General features: G+C 47.5%; 1 protein-coding gene across 1 annotated transcript; it reads right to left on the bottom strand.

Annotated features, from left to right (window-relative positions):
• Window positions 1-18,828: 18,828 nt before the first annotated feature.
• On the bottom strand, window positions 18,829-21,785 carry LOC128832063 (uncharacterized). Its single transcript, XM_054019108.1, has 2 exons — window positions 21,754-21,785; window positions 18,829-20,143 (listed from the first exon to the last, which is right to left on the bottom strand). The coding sequence occupies exon 2, from the start codon at window positions 19,904-19,906 to the stop codon at window positions 18,935-18,937; it is 972 nt and encodes a 323-aa protein (XP_053875083.1). The 5' UTR covers window positions 19,907-20,143; window positions 21,754-21,785; the 3' UTR covers window positions 18,829-18,934.
• Window positions 21,786-22,699: the final 914 nt, after the last annotated feature.

The raw sequence follows: 22,699 nt of genomic DNA, 5'->3' as shown, positions 1-22,699 counted from the left end.
AGTGTGAGAAACACCTTTTTTGTTAGAGAAAGTGCTTCCAGGGGAATGGGGATAGCATAGAGACTTTAAGGGATTTCCCTGAGTTTAAGAAGAGAAGAAGTGGTTTTATTGTCTTACCAGGATCTGAGGTTACTGATCTCCAGTTATAACAACTCCCTTCTTCAGAGGGCTTGCGCAGCTTGGAATGATTCCAAGTTAGAATCGCTGTTCATTGCTGATTTGGCTGCATTACTTTACCGGACGAACAGGATGCTGTCCCTGGCTTCATGATCTTCAAGCATCCCCACAAAAGCATCTAGAACTTTGAAATTAAGAGAAGTGCACACTCGGGGCTGGGGGAATTGGTGGTGAGGTAAATGTAAGTTGATTACATTTTATTTACTACTGTATACTGCATTTATTGATTTACTGAAGTGCTCCCTACTTGAAGTGGTTATGACATATTAATTAATCTCAATCTGTTATGCCATATATTTCTGAGTGGTTAAGTAAAGATGTGTTATCTCTAATCTAAGAGTATATTGGTTGTACAGGGAGTGGTACTTTAGCTTAGGTTTATTCCTGGAGGTTGCATGGCAGGCCAGTGTGTGTATACATGTCCCAACCAGTTGGAAATTCATTTCCTTGTAAGTAAAAGGACTGTGGAAGAGGAGTGGATAGAGGATTCACACCCAGCCAACATCACCATAGGGATACTCAGGATCTCCTTTACTGTAAACGATATCAGGTATCCTGCACACAGGTGAGTTTTTCCTGCTCCCTTCCTGCTTCACACCCAACCTGACTCAGGCTGGCTAGGGTAGGGCTCCTCCATCCGTGATGGGGGCTCGGGGCTTCTGCAGAGGTGGGGATGGAAGGGCAGGGGAGGTTTGGGACCTCAGATGGAAAGGGCGGTGCCAGGGGCCAACCTCCCTGAAAGGGGGTTTCACACGCCACCCATGATTGAGGCACTCATCTGGGAGGGAGGAGGTGTAGATTCAAATCTTCTCTCTGCCTGAGTGAAAGTAGGGAATCTATAGATCTAAATTTGCAGACTCCATTTGTTATAATATTTCTCTTCACTTCTTGTATAGTTGTATAGTGTTGCTAAAGAATTGCTGTGTTGCATTCCCAGAGGCATTGTGATATTCAGCTATTATTTTTACAATGCATTGAGATCCTCAGATGAAAAGTGCTATAGAAGTTAGAAGTACCTTCCCCCAGACTCTCACTCATAGATAAAGAGTACCACCACCAAGGTCTGTGCACAAAATATGCTCCAGACCATGTGAGTTGCCGGAATGAGATTCTGCTCACTAGGGCCGGCTCCAGGCACCAGCCAAGCAAGCTCATGCTTGGGTTTCTAAGGGACGGCTTCCCTCCAATCCCTTTTTTTTTTTTTGCTTCGCCGCTCCGGCTGGCCTGCAGGTTTTTTGGGGGGCTTGGGGGGTTTTTTTTGGTTCGCCGTGCTGACCGCCCTGTAGGGGGCAGCAGTGCGGAGGAGGGGAGCGCCCTGCTGGGAGCGGGCTGCGCGCTCTATTTGCCCCAGCTGGTGCCAGGTCTGCAGCAAGCCCAGCAGGGCAGCCCATGTCCTTCCCTGCCTGCTGACCGGAGCGGCGCAGAGCCCTCCCAGCAGGCAGCGCAGCGGGAGGGGCTGCATGGCGAGTGCCCTGCTGAAGGAAGCCCTGGCCGTCCCCCTTCTCTCTCTCCCCCCTGCTCCCTCCCCCTCCCCCCTGCTAGCCGGGGTGTGCACTCCGCTGCCCGGGGCACGTCTATCGTGCAGGGAGTCCCCCTGCACCCTGGCTCCGGACGCCCCACAGGTGGTTTTTTTTTTCGCTTGGGGCAGCAAAAAAACCAGAGCCGGCCCTGCTGCTCACAGTCAATGAGCAGTCTGCTCACAATGCAGCTCTGTGACTCTCCCTCTCCTTTCCTGCATGAGGAATGAAATAGTTCATAATGTTGACATTTAAATCATCGTCACCAGGCATCTGAGCTCACCCCTTCCAAGATTAATGGGGCAGTTCACACCTCTCAATGCTATTGGTCCTGATTCTCTGCAGACTCTCAGGCTTTGCCTAAACTTGCAGATGTACAGCGCTGTGAGTTAAACCTAACTTTGTGCAGCTGAGTAGGGAAAGCGCTGCAGTCTCTCCACACTGACAGCTGCCCAGCGCACTGTCGTGGCCACATTTGCGGCAATTGCAGCGCTATTGGGAACAGTGCATTATGGGCAGCTATCACACAGAGCACCTTTTCCCATTCTGGCGCCATGGGTTGTGGGAAGGGGGCGTGGGTGCGGGGGATTCTGGGTCCTGTCCCAATGCCCCGTGATGCATCGCTTCGCATCCCAGAAATCCCTTTGTTTCTGTCCACTTTTGGTGCCATCTTTCAATGGTTTCTGTGCAGCGCGATCTGTCTGCAGGAAATGGAGTCCAAACTGCTGAAGCGTATGCTGACGAGTCTCACCAGCATGTCACCTTTGGCTGTCGAACTATTCCTTAAGATCCAAAGTAACAGTGAGAGTGAGGAGTCTGACGATGCTATCGAGCCGCGTAACCCGTACGACACGAAATTGCTTGTGGCATTCACGGACATGCTCAGCACCCTGGAACGCCGCTTTTGGGCTCGGGAAACAAGCACTGAGTGGTGGGATCACATCGTCATGGAAGTCTGCGATGACGAGCAGTGGCTGCAGAATTGTCGGATGAGAAAAGCCACTTTCATGGGACTGTGTGAGGAGCTTTCCCCCACCCTGCGGCGCAAGGACACGAGATTGAGAGCTACCCTGCCAGTGGAGAAGTGGGTGGCTATTGCAGTCTGGAAGCTGGCAACTCCAGACAGCTACCGGTCGGTCGCAAACCAGTTTGGAGTGGGAAAGTCAACCGTTGGAATCGTGTTGATGCAAGTTTGCAAGGCCATTAATCGCATCCTACTCAGAAGAACCGTGACTCTGGGTAACGTGCAGGAAATAGTGGATGGCTTTGCACACATGGGGTTCCCTAACTGTCGAGGGGCGATAGATGGGATGCACATTCCTATTCTGGCACCACCCCACCTAGGATCCGAGTACGTTAATCGGAAGGGGTATTTCTCTATGGTTCTCCAGGCGCTTGTGGATCACCGTGGGCGTTTCATTGACATTAACACAGGCTGTTCAGGAAGATGCAGGCCGGGACTTTTTTTCCAGAGCGGAAGCTCACGGTAGGGGAAGTTGAAATGCCCATTGTGATCCTTGGAGATCCTGCTTACCCGTTAATGCCGTGGTTCATGAAACCCTACACAGGGAGCCTTGACAGCAGCAAGGAACGGTTCAACTACAGGCTGAGCCGGTGCCGAATGACTGTGAAGTGTGCCTTTGGCTGTTTAAAGGGCCGCTGGCGATCTCTGTATGGGAAGCTGTACTTGGCCGAAAACAGCATCTCCGTGGTTATATCCGCATGCTGTGCCCTCCATAATATTTGTGAAGGGAAGGGTGAAAGCTTCACTCAGGCATGGACCTCTGAGGTTCAACACCTGGAGGCTGAATTTGCACAGGGGCCCAGCGCGGGGCTGCAAGGATTAGGGATGCCTTGAGGGAGCAATTTGAGACTGAAAACCAGCAGTGATATCTGGTGCCCTGCACGGGAGTGAAGTGCAGTAGTTCCAATCTTTAGGAATCAGTGTTTGCTAAGCAGACAAGCAGACTTGCAGTGCCTGTTTATTTCCTGGGCTAAGGAGTCTTTTACTTTATGCCATAATAAAGAATGTTTTCAAAGCCAAAAATCCATTTATTGAAAAGAAACAAGGGTGTGGAGTGGGGAACAGTACAATCACAGATTCGCGTATGTCCTGTCTGGTGTGCTGTGCAGTGAGTGCTGCACTTGAGGACAGCTATACTGCATGGTGATGGGGGTTGAGTGCAGAGGGTAAGGGTCGTGGTTTTCAGGGCTGGGTGGTGAAGATACTGGTGTTAGAGGCAGCGGGTGGCATGAAGAACATGGAAGTTGGGGAAAGTGGGTTGGAGGTGACAGTGGGGCACAACGGAAAGAGTTTTGGGACAAGGGCTGTGGGGGGGGGTGGCGGTTGCGTTTGCGATACTGCTCCTCTTTCTGCATGGTTACTAGCTCCTGGATAACATCTGCTTGGCGCTTCAGGATGCTTACGAGCCTATCAGTGCTTTGCTGCCGGTGTGCAGTGCTTTGCCGCCGGTGCGCTGCATTTTCCTGGCGGATCCAGCTTTCTCTCTCCCTCCAGTTCTGTGCTTTCTCATTCTCTTTAATAGATTGCTGCATCACTTCTTGCAGAATGTCTTCTTTGCTTTTTCGCGGTCTCTTCCTGAGTCTTTGCAGTCTCTGAGCAGGTGATAAGAGGGACGACTGAGGTCTCAAGGTTGATGCAGCTGTATAGGCAAAATGCAACATTTAACAGAGGCAGCATTGTTTATACTAGACAGACAGAGTAATGATTCCCCCCGCACTTAAAGGAGTAGAAAACACACAGGGTCTACACAATAGCATAATTTTCCCATCCGAAACAGAGCACACATATCCCACGGGAGCCTCAAAATGGTGAGTAAGGGGGACTGATTGTTTCAGGGCTGCACTGTCCTCTGGGTTTCTGTGCCTTAGGAAGAGCCAACAGCTTCAGGTGGCACCTACACTGAACACTGTCCCAACATTTTCCACAGGAGTTCATCCTGGATGATATCTCGCTGCTGAGGGTGACCTGGGAAGCAACGGAGGGTCTTCTACTGCAATGCGGCTTCTGCCCTGGCCCATATGCAGCTTGCCTGTGTGCAGCAATGGTCCCCCCGTCCCTTGCGGGTGCGGACACATTAGCCTGGCTGGGACAAGGACCACGGTGGCTCTCCTGATAAACCTGCGCAAGCGCATTGCACACGTTCTGTATGAGACATTCGAGGAGATTACCGTGGCCAATTACTACGATGTGATAAACAACATCAATGCACTATTCCGCATCTAGTCATGCATACCTAACCCTCCTCTCCCAAAGAGCACGCAACAAAAAAAAGTCCTTCCCGAAAATCTGCTCTTCCGCTTACCGGGAATCTGCTCTTCTGTTTGTTCTCCACCAAGTACTGGCCGCTGCGACTGGCTACCTTCCTCCTGGCTCGAGAAGAGCTCCTGGCTGCATGGCTCCACAGATTCCGGGGTGTCTCCATCCAGCCCACCACCATCACTCCCATTTTCCTCTTCCTCCTCCCCCCCGGCTCTGAAGTGTGGTGCTCGTAGTGGAGGTGGGGTTAACCCCAAGTATTGCATCCAGCTCTTTGTAGAATCGGCAGGTCGTGGGGGAAGCACCCGAGCAGCCGTTTGTGTCGCGGGCTTTGCAGTAGGCACTCCGCAGCTCCTTCACTTTAATCCTGCACTGCAGGGCGTCCTGGTCATGGCCCCTTTCCATCATGTCCTTTGATACCTTCCCGAAGGTATCGTAATTCCAGAAGCGCAGCTGGGACTGTACAGCTTCCTCCCCTCAAACACTGATGAGGTCCAGCAACTTGCCATTGCTCCATGCTGGGGCTCTCTTGGTGCATGGAGGCATGATCACTTGGAAAGATTCACCGATAGCACTCCACACCACGCCAGGCTGAGCAAACAGGAAGGGGATTTTTAAAATTCCCGAGGAAATGTAAAGAGTGGGCCACATGGTTGGTTACCTGAGGCCAGGGCAGTAGAGTTTGAACTGATGACCAGAGTGACTAGAACAGGCATTGTGGGATACTGCCAAATAATTTTGAAGGCCATTCACAGCGCATTGGGTGGCCACACTGGCACCTCAGTGGCAGTGCAGTACTCGCTATTCCTTTCGGAGAGCGGGAATACATGCAGCGCTGCAACCACGGAGATACAGCGCTGCAAATGCCTTGCCAGTGTGGACGGGGAGTGAGTTACAGCACTGGGGGAGCCTTTACAGCGCTGTAACTCGCAAGTGTAGCCAAGGCCTCAGATATCCCTGTATTGGTTATATTTGGTTTGCATTTTTCCGGTTTTCTTCACAACCATACCAGCTAGAGACTAGTTTTCTAAGTGAGATTCTGTAGAAGAAACTAATATCTTCAGGCATGCGCCAGTATAACTTGGCGCCATGTGTTGGCTATTTCTGAGCCCAGTCTACATGATTTAAAGGTTTAAAGTCAACATATACATGACTGAAAATTCATGATCCACCATGTATCAATTTTATGGTTTTCACCCAAGAATTCTGAAGGAACTCAAATGTGAAATTGCAAAACCACTAACTGTAGTCTGTAACCTATCATTTAAATCAGCTTCTGTACCAAATGACTGGAGGAAAGCTAATGTGATGACAATTTTTAAAAAGGGCTCCAGAGGTGATCCCGGCAGTTAAAGGCTGGTAAGCCTGACTTCCATACTGGGCAAACTGGTTGAAACTGTAATAAAGAACAGAATTGTCAGACACCTAGATGAACATAATTTGTTGGGGAAGAGTCAAGATAGTTTTTATAAAGGGAAATCATGCCTCACCAATCTACTAGAATTCTTTGACGGGGTCAACAAGCATGTGCACAAGGGAGATCCAGTGGATATAGTGTACTTAGCTTTTCATAAAGCATTTGACAAGGTCCCTCACCAAGGGCTCTTAAAGTAAGCTGTCATGGGATAAGAGGGAAGGTCCTCTCATGGATCGGTAATTGGTTAAAAGATAGGAAACAAAGGGTAGGAATAAATGGTCAGTTTTCAGAATGGAGAGAAGTAAATGGTGGTGTCCCCCAGAGGTCTATACTGGGATCAATCCTATTCAACATATTCATAAATGATCTGGAAAAAGGGGTAAACAGTGAGGTGGCAAAATTTGCCGATACAAAACTGCTCAAGATAGTTAAGACCCAGGCAGACTGTGAAGAACTACAAAAGGATCTCTCAAAACTGGGTACTTGGGCAACAAAATGGCAGATGAAATTCAATGTTGATAAAGGCAAAGTAATGCACATTGGAAAATATAATCCAAGCTATACATAGAAAATGATGGGGTCCAAGTTAGCTGTTACCACTCAAGAAAGACATCTTGGAGTCATTGTGGATAGTTCTCTAAAAACATCCACTCAATGTGCAGTGGCAGTCAAAATGTCAAAAGTGCATTGATCCTCCAGATCATCATTTGCCCCATCTTGGACCTTTGCCCCCACCCAACCCCCAGGGCCAACCTTACCATGTTTAGGGAGCTTGCCAAGGGAGAATGAGAAAGAGGTGTATTTAACTATTATGATTTGATACTGTGAGATCAACTCACAATACTGCCTTTGTGCTCTGTTTATTGTGCTTCTGCAGATGTGCCTTGGAGGGGAACCCCCTATACACTGGCTGAGTGCCTCGGTCAGATAAGAAAGCAACCCAGGAGGATGAAGGGGGACATGTTTAGGGAGGTGCTCCAATTGTCTGATGCTGCAGATAATGATCACAGGGTGTGGAGATAGCCTGGAGAGAAAGCAAGGCCAGAAGCATATTTTAGTGGGCCAGGAGCAAATGATAAAACTGATGGAGGATCAGAGATGCTGAAGTCCCTGATTGCACTTCAGTCAGAACACATGCAGCTCATACAGAACTGCATGCCATGCCCTCCCCAAACTCCCCATCCACAGTCCTTGTGTGTTCTCGGCCCATCGCAGTACCCCTTTCACTCCACTCCTTTGGATAGGTTCCCTAATTACTGCTGGATTTACACAAAGCTATGAGAGTGCTCCTCAGTGTCACGTCCCTCGTAAGACATCAAATTCTGTGTATTCGTTATTGCTGTTTAATAAAAATGTACTCATAGAAAGAAAAAGAATCTTTATTTTTTCCTCTCTACACAGTGGTTGCTGCTGGAATTCATAAACAGCAGCAATTGGCACATTTGCAGACTACAAATCATGCTCAGGAAGCAATCACCACAAGGGTCATTCCAGGTGGCAAGTAAACAAAGCCTGGCTGAATGCATTCAAGAAAGACACATAACTGGGGCTCATTGTCAAAATGCTGCTTCAAAGCCTCCCTGATTCAAATAGCCCCCATTGAGCCTCTCTAATAGCCCTGGTATCTGGCTACTTATAATCAGCCACCAGTTGATCCGCCACTCGATGCTTCACCCCTGGGAAATTTTTTCCCTTAGCTTCACAAATGTTATGCAGAGCACAGCAGGCTGCTATGGCCATGGGAATGTTTTCCTTATTGGGGTCTAACCTGCCATAAAGGCAGTGCCAGCAAGCCCTTAATCTCCCAAACACACATTCAATGGTCATTCTGCAGTTGCTGAGCCTGTTGAAGCACTCCTTGCTGCTGTCCAGGTTTCATGTATAAGGCTTCATGAGCCAAGGGAGTAAGGGATAGGCTAGGTCTCCCTGGATCACAGTGGGCATTTCAACATCCCCCATTGGAATCTTCTGGTCTAGAAAGAAAGTCCATATTTTCAGCTTTCTATACAGGTCAGTGTTTCTGAAGATGCATCTGTCATGCACCTTCCCAAACCACCCCACGCTGATATCAGTGAAATTACCCCAGTGATTCAAAAGCACCTGCAATACCATAGAGAAGTACCCCTTTCTATTGATGTACTCCATCAGAAAATGGTCCAGGACCAAAACTGGAATATGCATGCCATTTATAGCCCTGCCACAGTTAGGGAATCCCATTGCCGCAAAGCCATCTGCTATTTCACGACATTTCCCAGAGTCACAATCCTTCTCAGCAGGAGGCGATTAATGGCCTAGCATACTTGCATGAACACAGCCCCAGTAGTTGACTTTCTGACTCCAAACTGATTCGCGACTGACCGGTAGCAGTCTGGAGTTGCCAGCTTCCACACAGCAATCGCCACACGCTTCTCCAAGGGCAGCTCTTATTTTGGTGTCCTGGTGCTGCAGGGCAAGTGTGAGCTCCGTACACAGTTCCAGGAATGTGACTTTGTGCAACCAAAAGTTTTGCAGCCACTGCTTGTCACCCCATACCTGCATAATGATATGATCCCATCGTTCAATACTTGTTTCCTGAGTCCAGTAGCAATGATCCACCATGTGCAGCTGCTCCATGAATGCCAAAAGTAATCTGGAATTGTTTCTCTCCATGGCACACAGCAGGGCAGGCACCAGGGATTCCTGTTCGGATTCTCAGCTCATGAAATACTGCATGATCTGCCACGTTGTGTTCATAATTATCACAGGGAGTAGTACAGGATCTATACTTTCAGGCAGAGATGGTGGGCACACAGTTTACATGGGCTGTTGAAAAACAGAACAAAATGCAGCCAAAATGCTTCTGAAATAAATGTAGTCAAACTTTACTAATTCTGGGTCACTGGGAACGAAAATGATGCTTAAAATTGTTGATTGGCTCTAGTTTTCAAGATATGCTATTGGGTCAGTATATATGACCTTGACTTGGGAATGGCGGAGGATAAGTGAGTTATAAAGGGAAGGGATCTCAATTTAAACCAGAAATGACTAAAATACATCTTTGACTGGATCTACGAATAGATCTATGACTGGGTTTGGACAGTACTTGCTTTTTAGGCAAAACAATGAATGATGCAATCTGAAGCTGGTATTGCATCATACACGATATGAATTGCATCATGTTATTCCTAAAAGTCATGGATGATGCAATCATAACGAAGCTTACATCACTCTGCTGAACAAATTGCCCTATATCAGCTCTAGAAATCATACAGTGTCGTGCTCTCTTATTTGTCAGTGTTTGATTTTGCAAAGGGACACATTTCTGTTTAGCCAAAGTGAGCAGAGATGCCTTGTACTTGTGTGAACAGTGCAGATAACTTCTGCTATGTTTGTGGTGAAGTGACTTTTGCATCACAAAAGCGCAGTATAACCACTATAGTTAAGAAAGCCTATCACCTTTATTTTGGCTGCAAAATTGGAGATCAGGACAAGAGGTGGGCCCCACACATATGCTGCAACACTTGTGCAACAAATCTTCGCCAGTGGTTGAACAGGAAAAGAAAATCTATGCCTTTTGCAGTGCCAATTATTTGGAGAGAGCCAACAGATCATACCAGCAATTGTTACTTCTGCATGGTGCCACCAGTTGGGAAAGGTGTGTCAAAGAAGAAAAAGTGGACAGTGCATTATCCAAACATTCCATCAGCTATACGCCCAGTACCCCACGGAGAAGGACTGCCGCTTCCTGATACACCAGAATCATTCTCACTTGAGTCAGACGAGGAAGAGGATGAAACTTCTGTTCCTGAACCATCAATGTCACAGGACCCACATTTTCTCCCATCCTCCTCCTCTGAACCACACCTCATAACACAAGGTGAACTGAATGACCTTGTCAGGGATTTGGAACTACCCAAGAGTAAGGCAGAACTGTTGGGCTCCAGACTACAGCAGTGGAATCTCCTGGCAGGTGATGTTAGGGTTTCCATGTTCCGTGACCGTCAAAAGGATCTTGTCCCATTCTTCTTCATGGAAGGTGATGTTGTAGCCTGCAACAACATTGATGGTGTGATGGCAGCCCTCAACAGTGTTCACGATCCAGATGAGTGGAGACTGTTCATTGATTCATCGAAGACGAGTCTTAAAGCTGTTTTACTGCATAATGGCAATGTTTTGCCATCAATTCCAGTTGGTCATGCAGTCCATATGAGGGAAACCTATGATAACATGAAACAACTTTTGAGGTGCATAAACTATGACCAACATCAGTGGCAGCTTTGTGGTGATTTGAAGGTTGTTGCTCTCTTGCTTGGTCTGCAGACTGGATACACAAAGTACTGCTGTTTTCTCTGTGAATGGGATAGTCGTGCAAGCGATTCCCACTACATCAAGAAAGATTGGCCACTGCGACAGTCATTGGAGCCTGAGAGGAAAAGTGTTCAGCATCCACCACTTGTTGAATCAAAGAAGATTTTGTTACCACCCTTACATATCAAGCTGGGTCTGATGAAGAACTTTGTCAAGGCCATTGACAAAACACAAGCAGCTTTCAAGTACTTCCATGGAAAATTTCCAAGGTTAAGTGAAGTTAAGATAAAGGAAGGTGCCTTTGTTGGTCCTCATATTCGTGAACTTCTTCGAGATGATGCATTTGACCATGCACTGCGTGGCAAGGAAAAGACGGCATGGAAAGCCTTCCAGTTAGTGGCAATACATTTTCTCGGAAACAACAAGGCAGACAACTACCGGTTGTTGGTGGAAAACCTCCTCAAGGCATACGAAAGCCTTGGTTGCAACATGTCACTAAAGATACATTTTTTGCACTCTCATCTAGATTTTTTTCCACCGAACTGCAGCACAGTGAGCGACGAGCACGGCAAGTGATTTCACCAGGACATTGCAACAATGGAGAAACGCTATCAGGGCAAATGGAGCCCATCAATGCTTGCAGACTATTGCTGGACAGAGTGACAAGAGAGGCTCCATTTAATGAATACAAGAGACAAGCCAAGAAGCGTCGAGTTGACACTGAATAGGACTAAACTACATACAGAATAGTTTTTTGCCTTTTGTTTCATAATAAATTTTATTTATATAACCCTTTTGCTGATTTTTAAAGTGTTACATAAACAGGACAGGTGAACTATTATCATGTAAAGCAACCATAAATACATGAAAAGACCTAGGTTTACAATTTATGATTAAACCTCTACTATCTACACAATATACATAGACATAAAATGTAAAAACTTGAATATCTTAGAAACAGTAGCAAATCAGTTGTTTTAATTGTCATATTTGAATTCAGCACATCAAAATACATAATAAATAGCACATTTTATCTCTGAAGCAGACGACTTCTCAAAAATTGTAGACCAATCGGAAGACCATGAAATGATGGGACAAAAAAAACTGCATTATGTGAAGGTGAGCCTGCACCCATGATGCACTGTGATCCATTCCCACAACTCCTAGTGGCAGAAGGTGGTGAGTTTCTACCCACAGTGCACCAATCTCTCTCAATGCTAAAGTACCAATTATGGACTTGCTCCACTGACACAAGGAGCGTTGTGTGAACGTGCACAAGTGATGTAATTTTAGTGGTTTATGATCATCAGCATAACTTGCATCGACTTCATTAGTCGAGACATAGCCTTAGTCAAACAAACACCTCTGTCTAGATGCTGCATTGTCTCTTTTTAGATGGGAGGCTAAGTATCATGTTATGCAAACAACCCCATCCCCCAAAGCAGCAAAGCTATCTATTAAGAAGTGGAATTTGCTGATAATTGCTTTCTACAATTTGTTTTGAGGAATCTAACTGCACTGTTCACCTTTCATACTGAAGCAGAGAATGGTGGGGGCGGGGGAGAAGAAGAACAGGACAGCATGATTTTCTCATCTGTGGAACACTTATCATCCTTATTTAAAAATCAAATTACAGCTATAACAAATGACTCATCAAGTATCCCCAAAACTTTATTTTACCCAGAGCAAATATTACACTACAGTACAGTTATCGCCTGAGGTCAGTTTTCCAGCCTCTGTTCCATAATATGCTTTCATTTAATCATCATTTATAAATAGACATTGTTACTATGAAAAAAAAAAGACTGATATGACCTTTCCCTGTCACAGAAATTGTCTTGCTAAATAAAGCCAGAGCTGCTGATCTTGTATATCTTCTTCCTATAGTCTGTCTGTTATTACAGGACACTTAAAAGTACTGTGCTAAATGTTGTTTATAACTCTTGAGCTTATCATTCATGCAAAATTTAAACGGCAATAAAAATTCTATGTTTATTGCATTGTTAAAGGATACAATACAGCCCACTGAAACCCTCCCAAAAGTCTAGCCATAATGCTCTTCCCTGAACAGATTTTCTCAAATGGCATATTGCTAGCAGATTGCACCTCAGATGAAAGCACTGACTTGAACTGGTGTTCAGCAGATGTATTAACAGATAGGTGTGCTAATCTCTGGTTCAGTATTGAGTATGGAAACATTCATTAATGGGGAAGGGTGTTATTCCCAACCTGCAAATATAGCACACATTGGGCTGGCAAGGGCTCAGCTCTTGTCAATTGAAGCAGGGTCAGGCTTGGATACAAGACCTTCTAGGAACATACAAAAAGTGTTAAGGGAAGTGGTAGTGGGTGTTCAAACTTTTAAATCTTTCCTCCTGGGCAGGCCTTGACCTGGTTATAAGGACTTCACTGTTACATCTAGAGGAGCATTTTTCGAGAGATGATATAAAACAAAACCCCTGACAAACCATGGACATTAAAGATCATACAGCACTTTTTGCTAATGTGGGAGGTTTAATTCGATGTTTTGAGCCAGCTTCCATTGTGAGGAATTGAGTTCTGCTTACCTCCGTTCCTCTTGCAGCAGAAAAGTTTATTTTTTCTCCCCTAAACTAGTGTTTGTGTAGCACAGCTTTTAAATTCCACCTTGGAATTTGTATCTATGTCTTAGTGACAGATGAATAATCTCTTTACAGTGCTATAGAGTACAAACAATTCTGCCTCCAACAGCAAACCAATCTGATTATTGCAGAGCCTGAAAAATAACCTGTCAGTATGCTGTTTCTTTAATATGGTCGACAAAAGAAGGACTAGCCACTGACATTTTTTTTTCCAGTTGGTGAAAGCCAATCCTAGAATAATTTCTACTGATGATATACTGACATCTATTGATTAAGACAGAGCTCCTCAACTACATGCTCTGCTGCTCCTGAAAGCAGACACTGGCCCCCTTGAATCTTCAACACCTGGGCCATTTTTAAAAATACTTCATACAAGAAAATGACACTGTACTTTTAAGACAGGTTAAATTGAACACTGGCAGCCAGAATAGTGCAGAGATACTAATATCACCAAGATCCAGGGCTCTCATAGAAGCAGGAATAAAAGAAGAGGATAGAATAAAGCCTAATAGCCATAGCAATATGTCCCTCTTATATGACCCCTACATCAGACACTAAAAGCCTATTTTCATTATACTATTGTTTGTTAGTTTCATTGCAAAAGTATCTTCAACAGGGAATAGCTCACCTTAACTTAGAAATAATGTATGAACATGTATTCTAATCTCATGCCTCAGGGCACAGCAAAGCATTGCAAATGTTAAGCAGGAAGCCTCCTTCCTTATATGCAGGATTATAGTTCTCTGGTGTAAGAAAACAGTATTTAGTTTTCTTCTAAAGCTTCAGGTTTTGTACAGTGTTGGAGCCAGGATACCAGATTTGGTGGAGCCAGTGACAGGCTGTGAAATTTTTAACACAGAGAACACGTGCCTCTTCAGTCACTGACAGGTGAGACGTCTCCAGAGTAAAATATTCTTGGCCCCCAATGTCCAAGTTCAATACTCTCCACCTTCCACATCCATCAATCTTTCTACCTCTCTGCCCTCCAGCACAGAACTTCAACCTTCCACCCAATTCCCTCTCCCCAGCATTTCACAGAGGCTCACTTTTCTTCCTCCACTACCTGGCAGCTGTTTCTAGGCAGTGGCAGCAGATGGGTGAACCTGTGGTCTCTGGCTAGTGGAAACCAGGTTGCTTTAGTGTTGGGTTGGGTTAGGAAATGGGTCGCCTTTGGTTCTTGGGGGTAGACAAGTCTCCCATAGGTGGTGAAAAGATGGTTCTCCCCCGACTGGTGGGTGATAGAACAGCCCCAACATTCCCTCCCAATACCAACTCTTCAGACTAGAGGCTAGTGCTGGGCACAAACAGGGAGTGTGGCAGGCTGCAGTGGGAAAAGGAGTCCCACACTGTACAGCAGCAGTTTAGCCCGATCTACCCTGCTCTTCATATGTTGCTGGAGCAGCTGGGGATGGGGTAGGGCTGTGAGGAACCATGGGAAGCACAAATGAAGTTGTTCTTGCATTCACTGCTGGATCAAAGAAAATTGCTTGTATGCTACACTGACAAAGAAAACTAGCCTAATGAAATACAGGCACAGTCTAAGAGATGGGAGATAGAAAACAAGATTTCCAGTCTGTGAAACATTTTGGGATTTTGACATTTGTTTTTGTTTCACAGTGGAATGTAACTAAAACCTGTTGGGGGAGAGGAGAAAAAAAACAAACAAAAAAAAACTACCACACACCTCAGTGATAAGGGCAGTCATCTGGGGTGTGGGAGAGCCACATTCAAGTTCCTGGTCTGCCTGATGCAGAGAAGAGATTTGAAGCTGGGTCTCTCCCATTCCAGTTGAGTGCCTTAACCATCTGGCTACAAAGTATCACTATTATGCATGTGCACATGTGCACTCACAATCTCCCTCTCTCTCCCCCCTGCACATCATGAACCTGAGAAGCTTTCACAACTAAATGTTCATGAAGATTGATATAGTTCAGGTTCGACAAATCAACATTTTTGATGAAAAAACATATCAAAATATTCCTGACCAGCTCTATTGAGAGAGACTGGGGAGTCTGATGTGGCTGGAGGCAGGAAGTGCACAACAACCATGAACATCACAGGCTCTGGTAGGATGTTGGCACAAGGCAAGAGACAAACCAGTGGAAGCCATAAGAAAATCCCAGGAAATAAATCCTGCTGAGATGCTGAGAAAAGGATGGATGAATGAACTTTCTAGCACAACCCAAAGACGCAGCAGTGCATATCTGGCCTGCGCTACACTTGGAACAAGAGTTTTGGGTTAGAAAGCTAAGGCCAAAGGAGAGCACGGTCTGCCACAATCAGAGAGGTCCCCAAAGGGGGAGATATCTTAGGCTTTAGGATCACCATGTGACACACAGTAAGAGAGCACATAGAAGGAGCCATTACTGGTCAGTTTGGAGCAAGTCATGCCAATGAGACACACACAGCAGATGGTTGGACAATCTGAACTCATGCTGTTTCTGCACCCAAGCAAGGCAAGTGGTGATGCTGAAAGTGAGTTTTGAGCTCAGAGGAGGACTGTACAGGGCAGGTCACTAGACCCCTTCTGGTTTAACTGTGGATACAGAGTAGCAACCTTTTCAGATGAGAGGCTAGTGTTGCAAGCCTGCTGAATCTTTACTGGGTAACACATCCAATTCTGGGGAAAGGGAGTGACTCAGATCAGCATCCAGCCAGTAGTGGTCTCTGTTACCCACAGTGACCATGATAAGGAAGTGAGGGCACAGACAGGATCAGCAATTGGACCTGGTAGACGGAAGGTGAAGTGTGTGCATAGCAGCCTTAGACCTGGCTGTGGAGATAAAGTCGCATTAGAGCTGGGCAGCCACAAATCAAGTCTGGAAGAGTTGGGAGCAGGAAGGGTAGAGATACAAGGTGGCCAAAGGAGCTATTGAGGAGCAGCTGCTGCAGAAGAGTTAGTGCTGGGGAATAGAGCAGGCTGGCTCATGGGCTGAGGAGCTAGACTATGGCCTGGTCTACACTATGACTTTAATTCAGGTTTAGCAGCGTTAAATTGAATTAACCCTGCACCCGTCCACACAACGAAGCCATTTATTTTGAAATAAAGGGCTCTTTAAATCGATTTCTGTACTCCACCCCAAAGAGCGGAGTAGCGCCAAAATCGATATTGTCATTTCGAATTAGGGTTAGTGTGGCCGCAATTCAATGATATTGGCCTCCGGGAGCTGTCCCACAGTGCACCATTGTGACCGCTCTGGACAGCAATCTGAACTCGGATGCACTGGCCAGGTAGACAGGAAAAGCCCCACGAACATTTGAATTTCATTTCTTGTTTGCCAAGCGTGGAGAGCACAGGTGACCAGATAGCTCAGCTCATCAGCACAGGTAACCATGCAGGCCAATAATCGAAAAAGAGCACCAGCATGGACCATACGGGAGGTACTGGATCTGATCGCTATATGGGGAGAGGATTCAGTGCTAGCAGAACTTCATTCGAAAAGATGAAATGCCAAAACTTTTGAAAAAATCTCCAAGGGCATGATAGAGAGAGGCCACAATAGGGACTCAGATCAGTGCCGCGTGAAAGTCAAGGAGCTCAGACAAGCCTATCAAAAAACAAAGGAGGCAAATGGTCGCTCCGGGTCAGAGCCGCAGACATGCCGCTTCTACGCCGAGCTGCATGCAATTCTAGGGGGGGCCGCCACCACTACCCCACCTCTGACCGTGGATTCCGAGGTGGGGATAATCTCATCAGCTACACCTGAGGATTCTGCGGATGGGGAAGAGGAGGAGGAGGAGGAGGAGGAGGACGAGCTTGCGGAGAGCACCCAGCACTCCGTTCTCCCCAACAGCCAGGATCTTTTTCTCAGCCTGACTGAAGTACCCTCCCAACCCTCCCAAGCCAATATCCAAGACCATGACCCCATGGAAGGGACCTCAGGTGAGTTTACCTTTTAAAATATAAAACTTGCTTTTAAAACAAGCGTTTTTTAATGATTACTTTGCCCTGAGGACTTGGGATGCATTCGCGGCCAGTACAGCTACTGGAAAAGTCTGTTAACGTGTCTGGGGATGGAGCGGAAATCCTCCAGGGACATCTCCATGAAGCTCTCCTTGAGGTACTCCAAATGCTTTGCCACAAGGTTTCTGGGCAGTGCAGCCTTATTCCGTCCTCCATGGTAGGACACTTGACCACGCCATGCTTGCAGCAAGTAATCTGGTATCATTGCATTACAAAGCCTGGCAGCGTATAGTCCCGGTGTTTGCTGGCATTCAAGCAACATCCGTTCTTTATCTCGCTGTGTAATCCTCAGGAGAGTGATATCGCTCATGGTAACCTGGTTGAAATATGGGAATTTAATTAAGGGGACAGAGGCGGCCCTTCCTACTGGGCTGTTTGCTTGTGGCTGAAAAGAAATCCTTCCCTGCAGTTAGCCAAGCATGGGGGAGGGGGGGAATTGGCCCTGAGCTTTTCGCATTTGGCTAGCAGGGATCCTCCCTGTTACCAACCACGCGGTGGGGGGAGGGATACAGCGATCATCCCAGATAATTCATGGCGGGAGGGCGGGGTGGGGGGGTTAGTTTGTTTTCTGCAGGGATCTTCCCTGATACCAGCCATGTGGTGGGGGGAGGGATAAAGCAATCATCCCAGAGAATTGGATGGTGGGGGGTTAGTTTGTTTGCTGCTGCTAAACGTTAACAGGAAAACCGCAGCAGTCAACGGGCTTTGCTTGGTATGTGGGAAAGGAGGGCGCAGAAGCCGAAAGACAATGGCTTACCATGGCCACATGCAAGCTGAATTCTGTTGCCCGGACCTGCGTCTGTGATCTCTAACACCAAAGTCAGAGGCACTCAATATTAAGATGGAAAATGCGACCTTGTACTGAAATCACATGTGCTATGTATATGTGAATAGTGTTGTTCACTATGAAAGAGTATAAGCATTGTTCTGTAAAATGTATCATTTAAAAAACTTCTCTCCTTTTTTTCAACCCTCCCTCCAGCAGCTGCAAATTTTTCAAGCCTCCCTCCTCCGTCCTGAAGGCTATCTCAGATAAGGTGGCGGAGAAAGAGGACGCGAGACAAGATGTTCACAGAAATAATAGAATGCACCTGCAATGAAAGAGCTCATTTGAATGAGTGGAAGGACACGGTATCTAAATTTAGGAAAGATGCCAGTAAACGTGAGGTCATGAGGGACGCTCGAGATGAGAGGTGGCAGGCTGCAATGCTGGGGCTGCTACATGATCAAACGGACATGCTCCAGGGTCTGGTGAAGCTTCAGGAATGGCAGCAGGATAACAGACTGCTGCTGCAGCCGCTGTATAACCTCCCTCCCCCCTCACCATGTTCCATATCCTCCTCAGCCAGACGTGTAAGAACACGGGGGGGAGGCTCCGTGCACCCTCCCACTCCACCCCAGTGGACAGCCCAACCAAAAGGCTGTCATTATATTGAATTTTTTCACTGTCCTTTTACTTCCCTCCTATCCTTCTCCCAATCCTCACCCAGATTACCTTGTCGGTTCTCTCCCTATGTTTATAATCAATTAATAAAGAATATATGATTTTTAAACGATAGTGACTTTATTTCCTTTGAAAGCAAGCTGGGGGAAGGGGAGAGGGTGGGTTCCTTACAGAGAATGAGTCAATAAAGGGGTCGGGTTTTCATGAAGGAGAAACAAACAGAAATTTCACACTGTAGCCTGGCCAGTCATGAAACTGGTTTTCAAAGCTTCTCTGATGCACAGCGCTTCCTGGTGTGCTCCTCTAATCGCCCTGGTGTCTGGCTGCGCGTAATCAGCAGCCAGGCGATTTGCCTCAGCCTCCCACCCTGCCATAAAGGTCTCCCCCTTACTTTCACAGAGATTGTGGAGCACACAGCAAGCAGAAATAACAATGGGGATATTGGTTTGGCTGAGGTCTGAGCAAGTCAATAACGATCGCCAGCGACCTTTTAAACAGCCAAATGCACATTCTACCACCATTCTGCACTTGCTCAGCCTGTAGTTGAACAGCTCCTGACTCCTGTCCAGGCTGCCTGTGTATGGCTTCATGAGCCATGGCATTAAGGGGTAGGCTGGGTTCCCAAGAATAACTATTGGCATTTCAACATCCCCAACGGTAATTTTCTGGTCCGGGAAGTAAGTCCCTTGCTGCAGCCGTTTAAACAGATTAGTGTTCCTGAAGACACGAGCGTCATGAACCCTTCCTGGCCAGCCCATGTTGATGTTGGTGAAACGTCCCTTGTGATCCACAAGTGCTTGCAGCACCATTGAAAAGTACCCCTTGCGGTTTATGTACTGGGTACCCTGGTGCTCCGGTGCCAAGATAGGGATATGGGTTCCATCTATCGCCCCACCACAGTTAGGGAATCCCATTGCAGCAAAGCCATCCACTATGACCTGCACATTTCCCAGAGTCACTACCTTTCGTAGCAGCACCTCAACGATTGCGTTGGCTACTTGCATCACAACAACCCCCACGGTAGATTTGCCCACGCCAAAGTGGTTCGCGACTGACCGGTAGCTGTCTGGCGTTGCAAGCTTCCAGAGGGCTATGGCCACTCGCTTCTGGACAGTCAGGGCTGCTCGCATCCGGGTGTCCTTGCACTTCAGGGCAGGGGAAAGCAACTTACAAAGTTCCAGGAAAGTTCCCTTCCGCATACGAAAGTTTCGCAGCCACTGTGATTCATCCCAGACCTGCAGCACTATGTGGTCCCATCAGTCCGTGCTTGTTTCCCGTGCCCAGAATCGCTGTTCCACAGCATCAACATGACCCATTGCCACCATGATGTCCATGGCGCGGGGTCCCGTGCTTTGTGAGAGGTCTGTGCCACTCTCAGACTTCATGACCTCACCGCGCTGCCGTAGCCTCCTCGCCCGATTTCTCAGCATCTGCCTCTGGAAAAGGTGGATGATAAGGTGCGAGGTGTTGACAACGGCCATAACTGCAGCGATGGTCACAGCGGGCTCCATGCTCGCAGTGCTGTGGCGTCCGCGCTGTCACTCACCAGAAAAGTGCACGAACTGATTGCCCGCCGGCGCTTTCAGGGAGGGAGGGCGGGATTGATGGTTGGATGACGACAGTTACCCAAAACCACCCTCGACACATTTTTTTCCCCAGCAGGCATTGGGGGCTCGACCCAGAATTCCAATGGGCAGCGGGGACTGTGGGAACTGTGGGATAGCTGCCCACAGTGCACTGCTTCCAATGTCGACGCTTGCCCCGTTAGTGTGGACTCACACAGTCGAATTACTGTCCTTAGTGTGGATACACGTTTGACTTTGTAATATCGATTCCACATATTCAATTTAAGTAAAATCGAACTACTCTCATAGTGTAGACATACCCTATGATTTGTGTCCCAGGGTATTTGCATACTGTCTTTCCTGCCAGCTTTAGTAAAGAATCCTCTTTTACTTAATAGAAATGGAAGAGTATTTACTGGGAATCTCCAAAGGCTGGAGCTAGTAGGCAGGGCCGGCTCTAGGTTTTTTGCTGCCCCAAGGAAAAAAATTTTTGGCTGCCCCCCACCCCAGCCCTGGGCTCTCCCCCCACCCACTGCACCCTCCTGCCGCCCCAGCCCTGGGTCACTGGTAACTCGCTCTCAGAGCAGGTCATTCAGCAGGAATTTTGGATGTGCACAGAACACAGACAGGATTGGTTCCCACATGGTTACAGAACTGCATAAAGTGGAACAATTTTCAGCTTGTGTGACTGGAGGATATCTGGATGCATATTATAAGACTGTCCTCCATAAATGAGGAAAAGTTGAGATGCCTTTATTATTCTTTTGTTCCATTCTTTGTTTCTATGGGGAATGCACTATCACGGTCTTCCTTTTAAACAAATAAAACTAAAACTTTAAAAAAAAAAAAAAAAAAAGCAATGGCTGTTGAAAATAGCAATTCCAGTCCTAATAACCACTGGGAAGCAGTTCTTGCTCAATTTTTCTACTTTTTCTACAGCAAGTTACAGTGGATCAGTATATTTGATTTGGGGGAAATGAAGTAACAGCTGCCCAAATTGAGCTTGAGCACTCCTGAATTTTGAGGGTGTTCAAATCTGGAAGGCAGGTGCTAGATTCCCTTTCTGAATATTAGCTATATCTGGAAAGGAAAAGTCAGTTTCTGCTTCCATGGCTCAGAAGTGGAAATCCTCCTAAGTGCCTGGTACTGTATCTAAAGCTACCCAGGTCCAGAGCCTCCCCTCCCTTACTTTTCATTTTAAATTCTAGTGAGATCCACATACCTCCCTTACTAGACTTCAGATAGAGAGGTGCACCGTCCATTTAGTCCCCCCAATTCTTTCTTTGGGGGAGAGCCCAAGGCTGGGGCAGCAGGAGGCGCGGGGGGGGGGAGAAAAGCCCAGGGCTGGGGCAGCAGGGAGTGCGGGTGGGGGGAGAGCCCAGGGCTGGGGCAGCAGGGGAGTGCAGGTGGGGGCCAGAGCTGGGGCAATACAGGGGTGCGGGGGAGGGCGGCAAAAAGCCTAGAGCTGGCTCTGTTCCTACCATTCACAGCAAGCTGCAGATTTCAGTTCCATACGCCTTTCCCACACCCCTTCCTGTGGCTAGTGGCCAAGGGAATGCTGGGAAATGTAGTTATTTCCCTGCTCCAGGGCTAGCTCTATAGGTAGGGAGCCTAACCAAGGAACTACAGCTCCCAGGGCCCCCTGCTGGTTCTCAGCTCCCATGCTGGATTCTTGTGCCCCTTGCAAATCTGCCGCCCCAAGCAACTGCTTGCTTTGCCGGTGCCTAGAGCCGGCCCTGCTGGTAGGGGCTAGTGTGTAGCTTGGTGTGTGCACAGAGCTACTTTCTTGTAGAACACACTACCAGCTATCTAGACAGTGACACTCTGCAGCAAGTTGACTACAAACTACCTCGCCCAGACAAAGTAAAAGTAGTTGGATCCTTCCAAAGCTCACACAGTCCAGTTCAAACCATCACAGAAGTCCAGGGAAGCAAAGCACTAAGATCTGCCTAGTACAACTAGGTAAGAGCCCAGGAGGCAGTGGAGAAGGGCCCGGCGATGGGGGGCGTGTTCGTCCCCCTGGATCTGCTGGAGGACCTGGGTGTCCGTATGATCCTGACCTCCGTTCCTCCTTTCCTCCCCAATCTTGCCCTGCTGCCCGCCCTTTCTACCCTGGGGAAACCAATTTCTATCATCAGCCTTCTCTCGCTGGGCTGCAAAGACCCCGCCCTCCGTCACGTCCTCTCGTTCTGCCGGCACGTGCAGCTTCAACTGCTGCTGGTGGCACGTGGGGGAGAGGCACTCGAGGGGTCTTTCCTGGTCCCCTATCAGGGGGCCCATTACCGGGTGCATTACTCTATGTGGGAGGCCCGGTGCTACCTCTGCGGGCGATGGGGCATGTCCGGAGGGACTGCCCCTTGGCCCGGCACGGAGGAGCGTCTGGGACCCCTGAGTCCCGGCAGGGCGCCAGCCCATCATCGCCGGCGC

This window comes from Malaclemys terrapin, chromosome 2 (genome assembly GCF_027887155.1).
Source record: "Malaclemys terrapin pileata isolate rMalTer1 chromosome 2, rMalTer1.hap1, whole genome shotgun sequence".
NCBI lineage: Eukaryota > Metazoa > Chordata > Testudines > Emydidae > Malaclemys > Malaclemys terrapin.
Note: the sequence above shows the minus strand (reverse complement) of the source record. Positions and strands in the feature narration are given on the sequence as shown.

Coding starts and splice junctions, on each gene's coding strand:
- LOC128832063 (XM_054019108.1), bottom strand. CDS start 19,906: ATGCGGAAGGGAACTTTCCTGGAACTTTGTAAGTTGCTTTCCCCTGCC.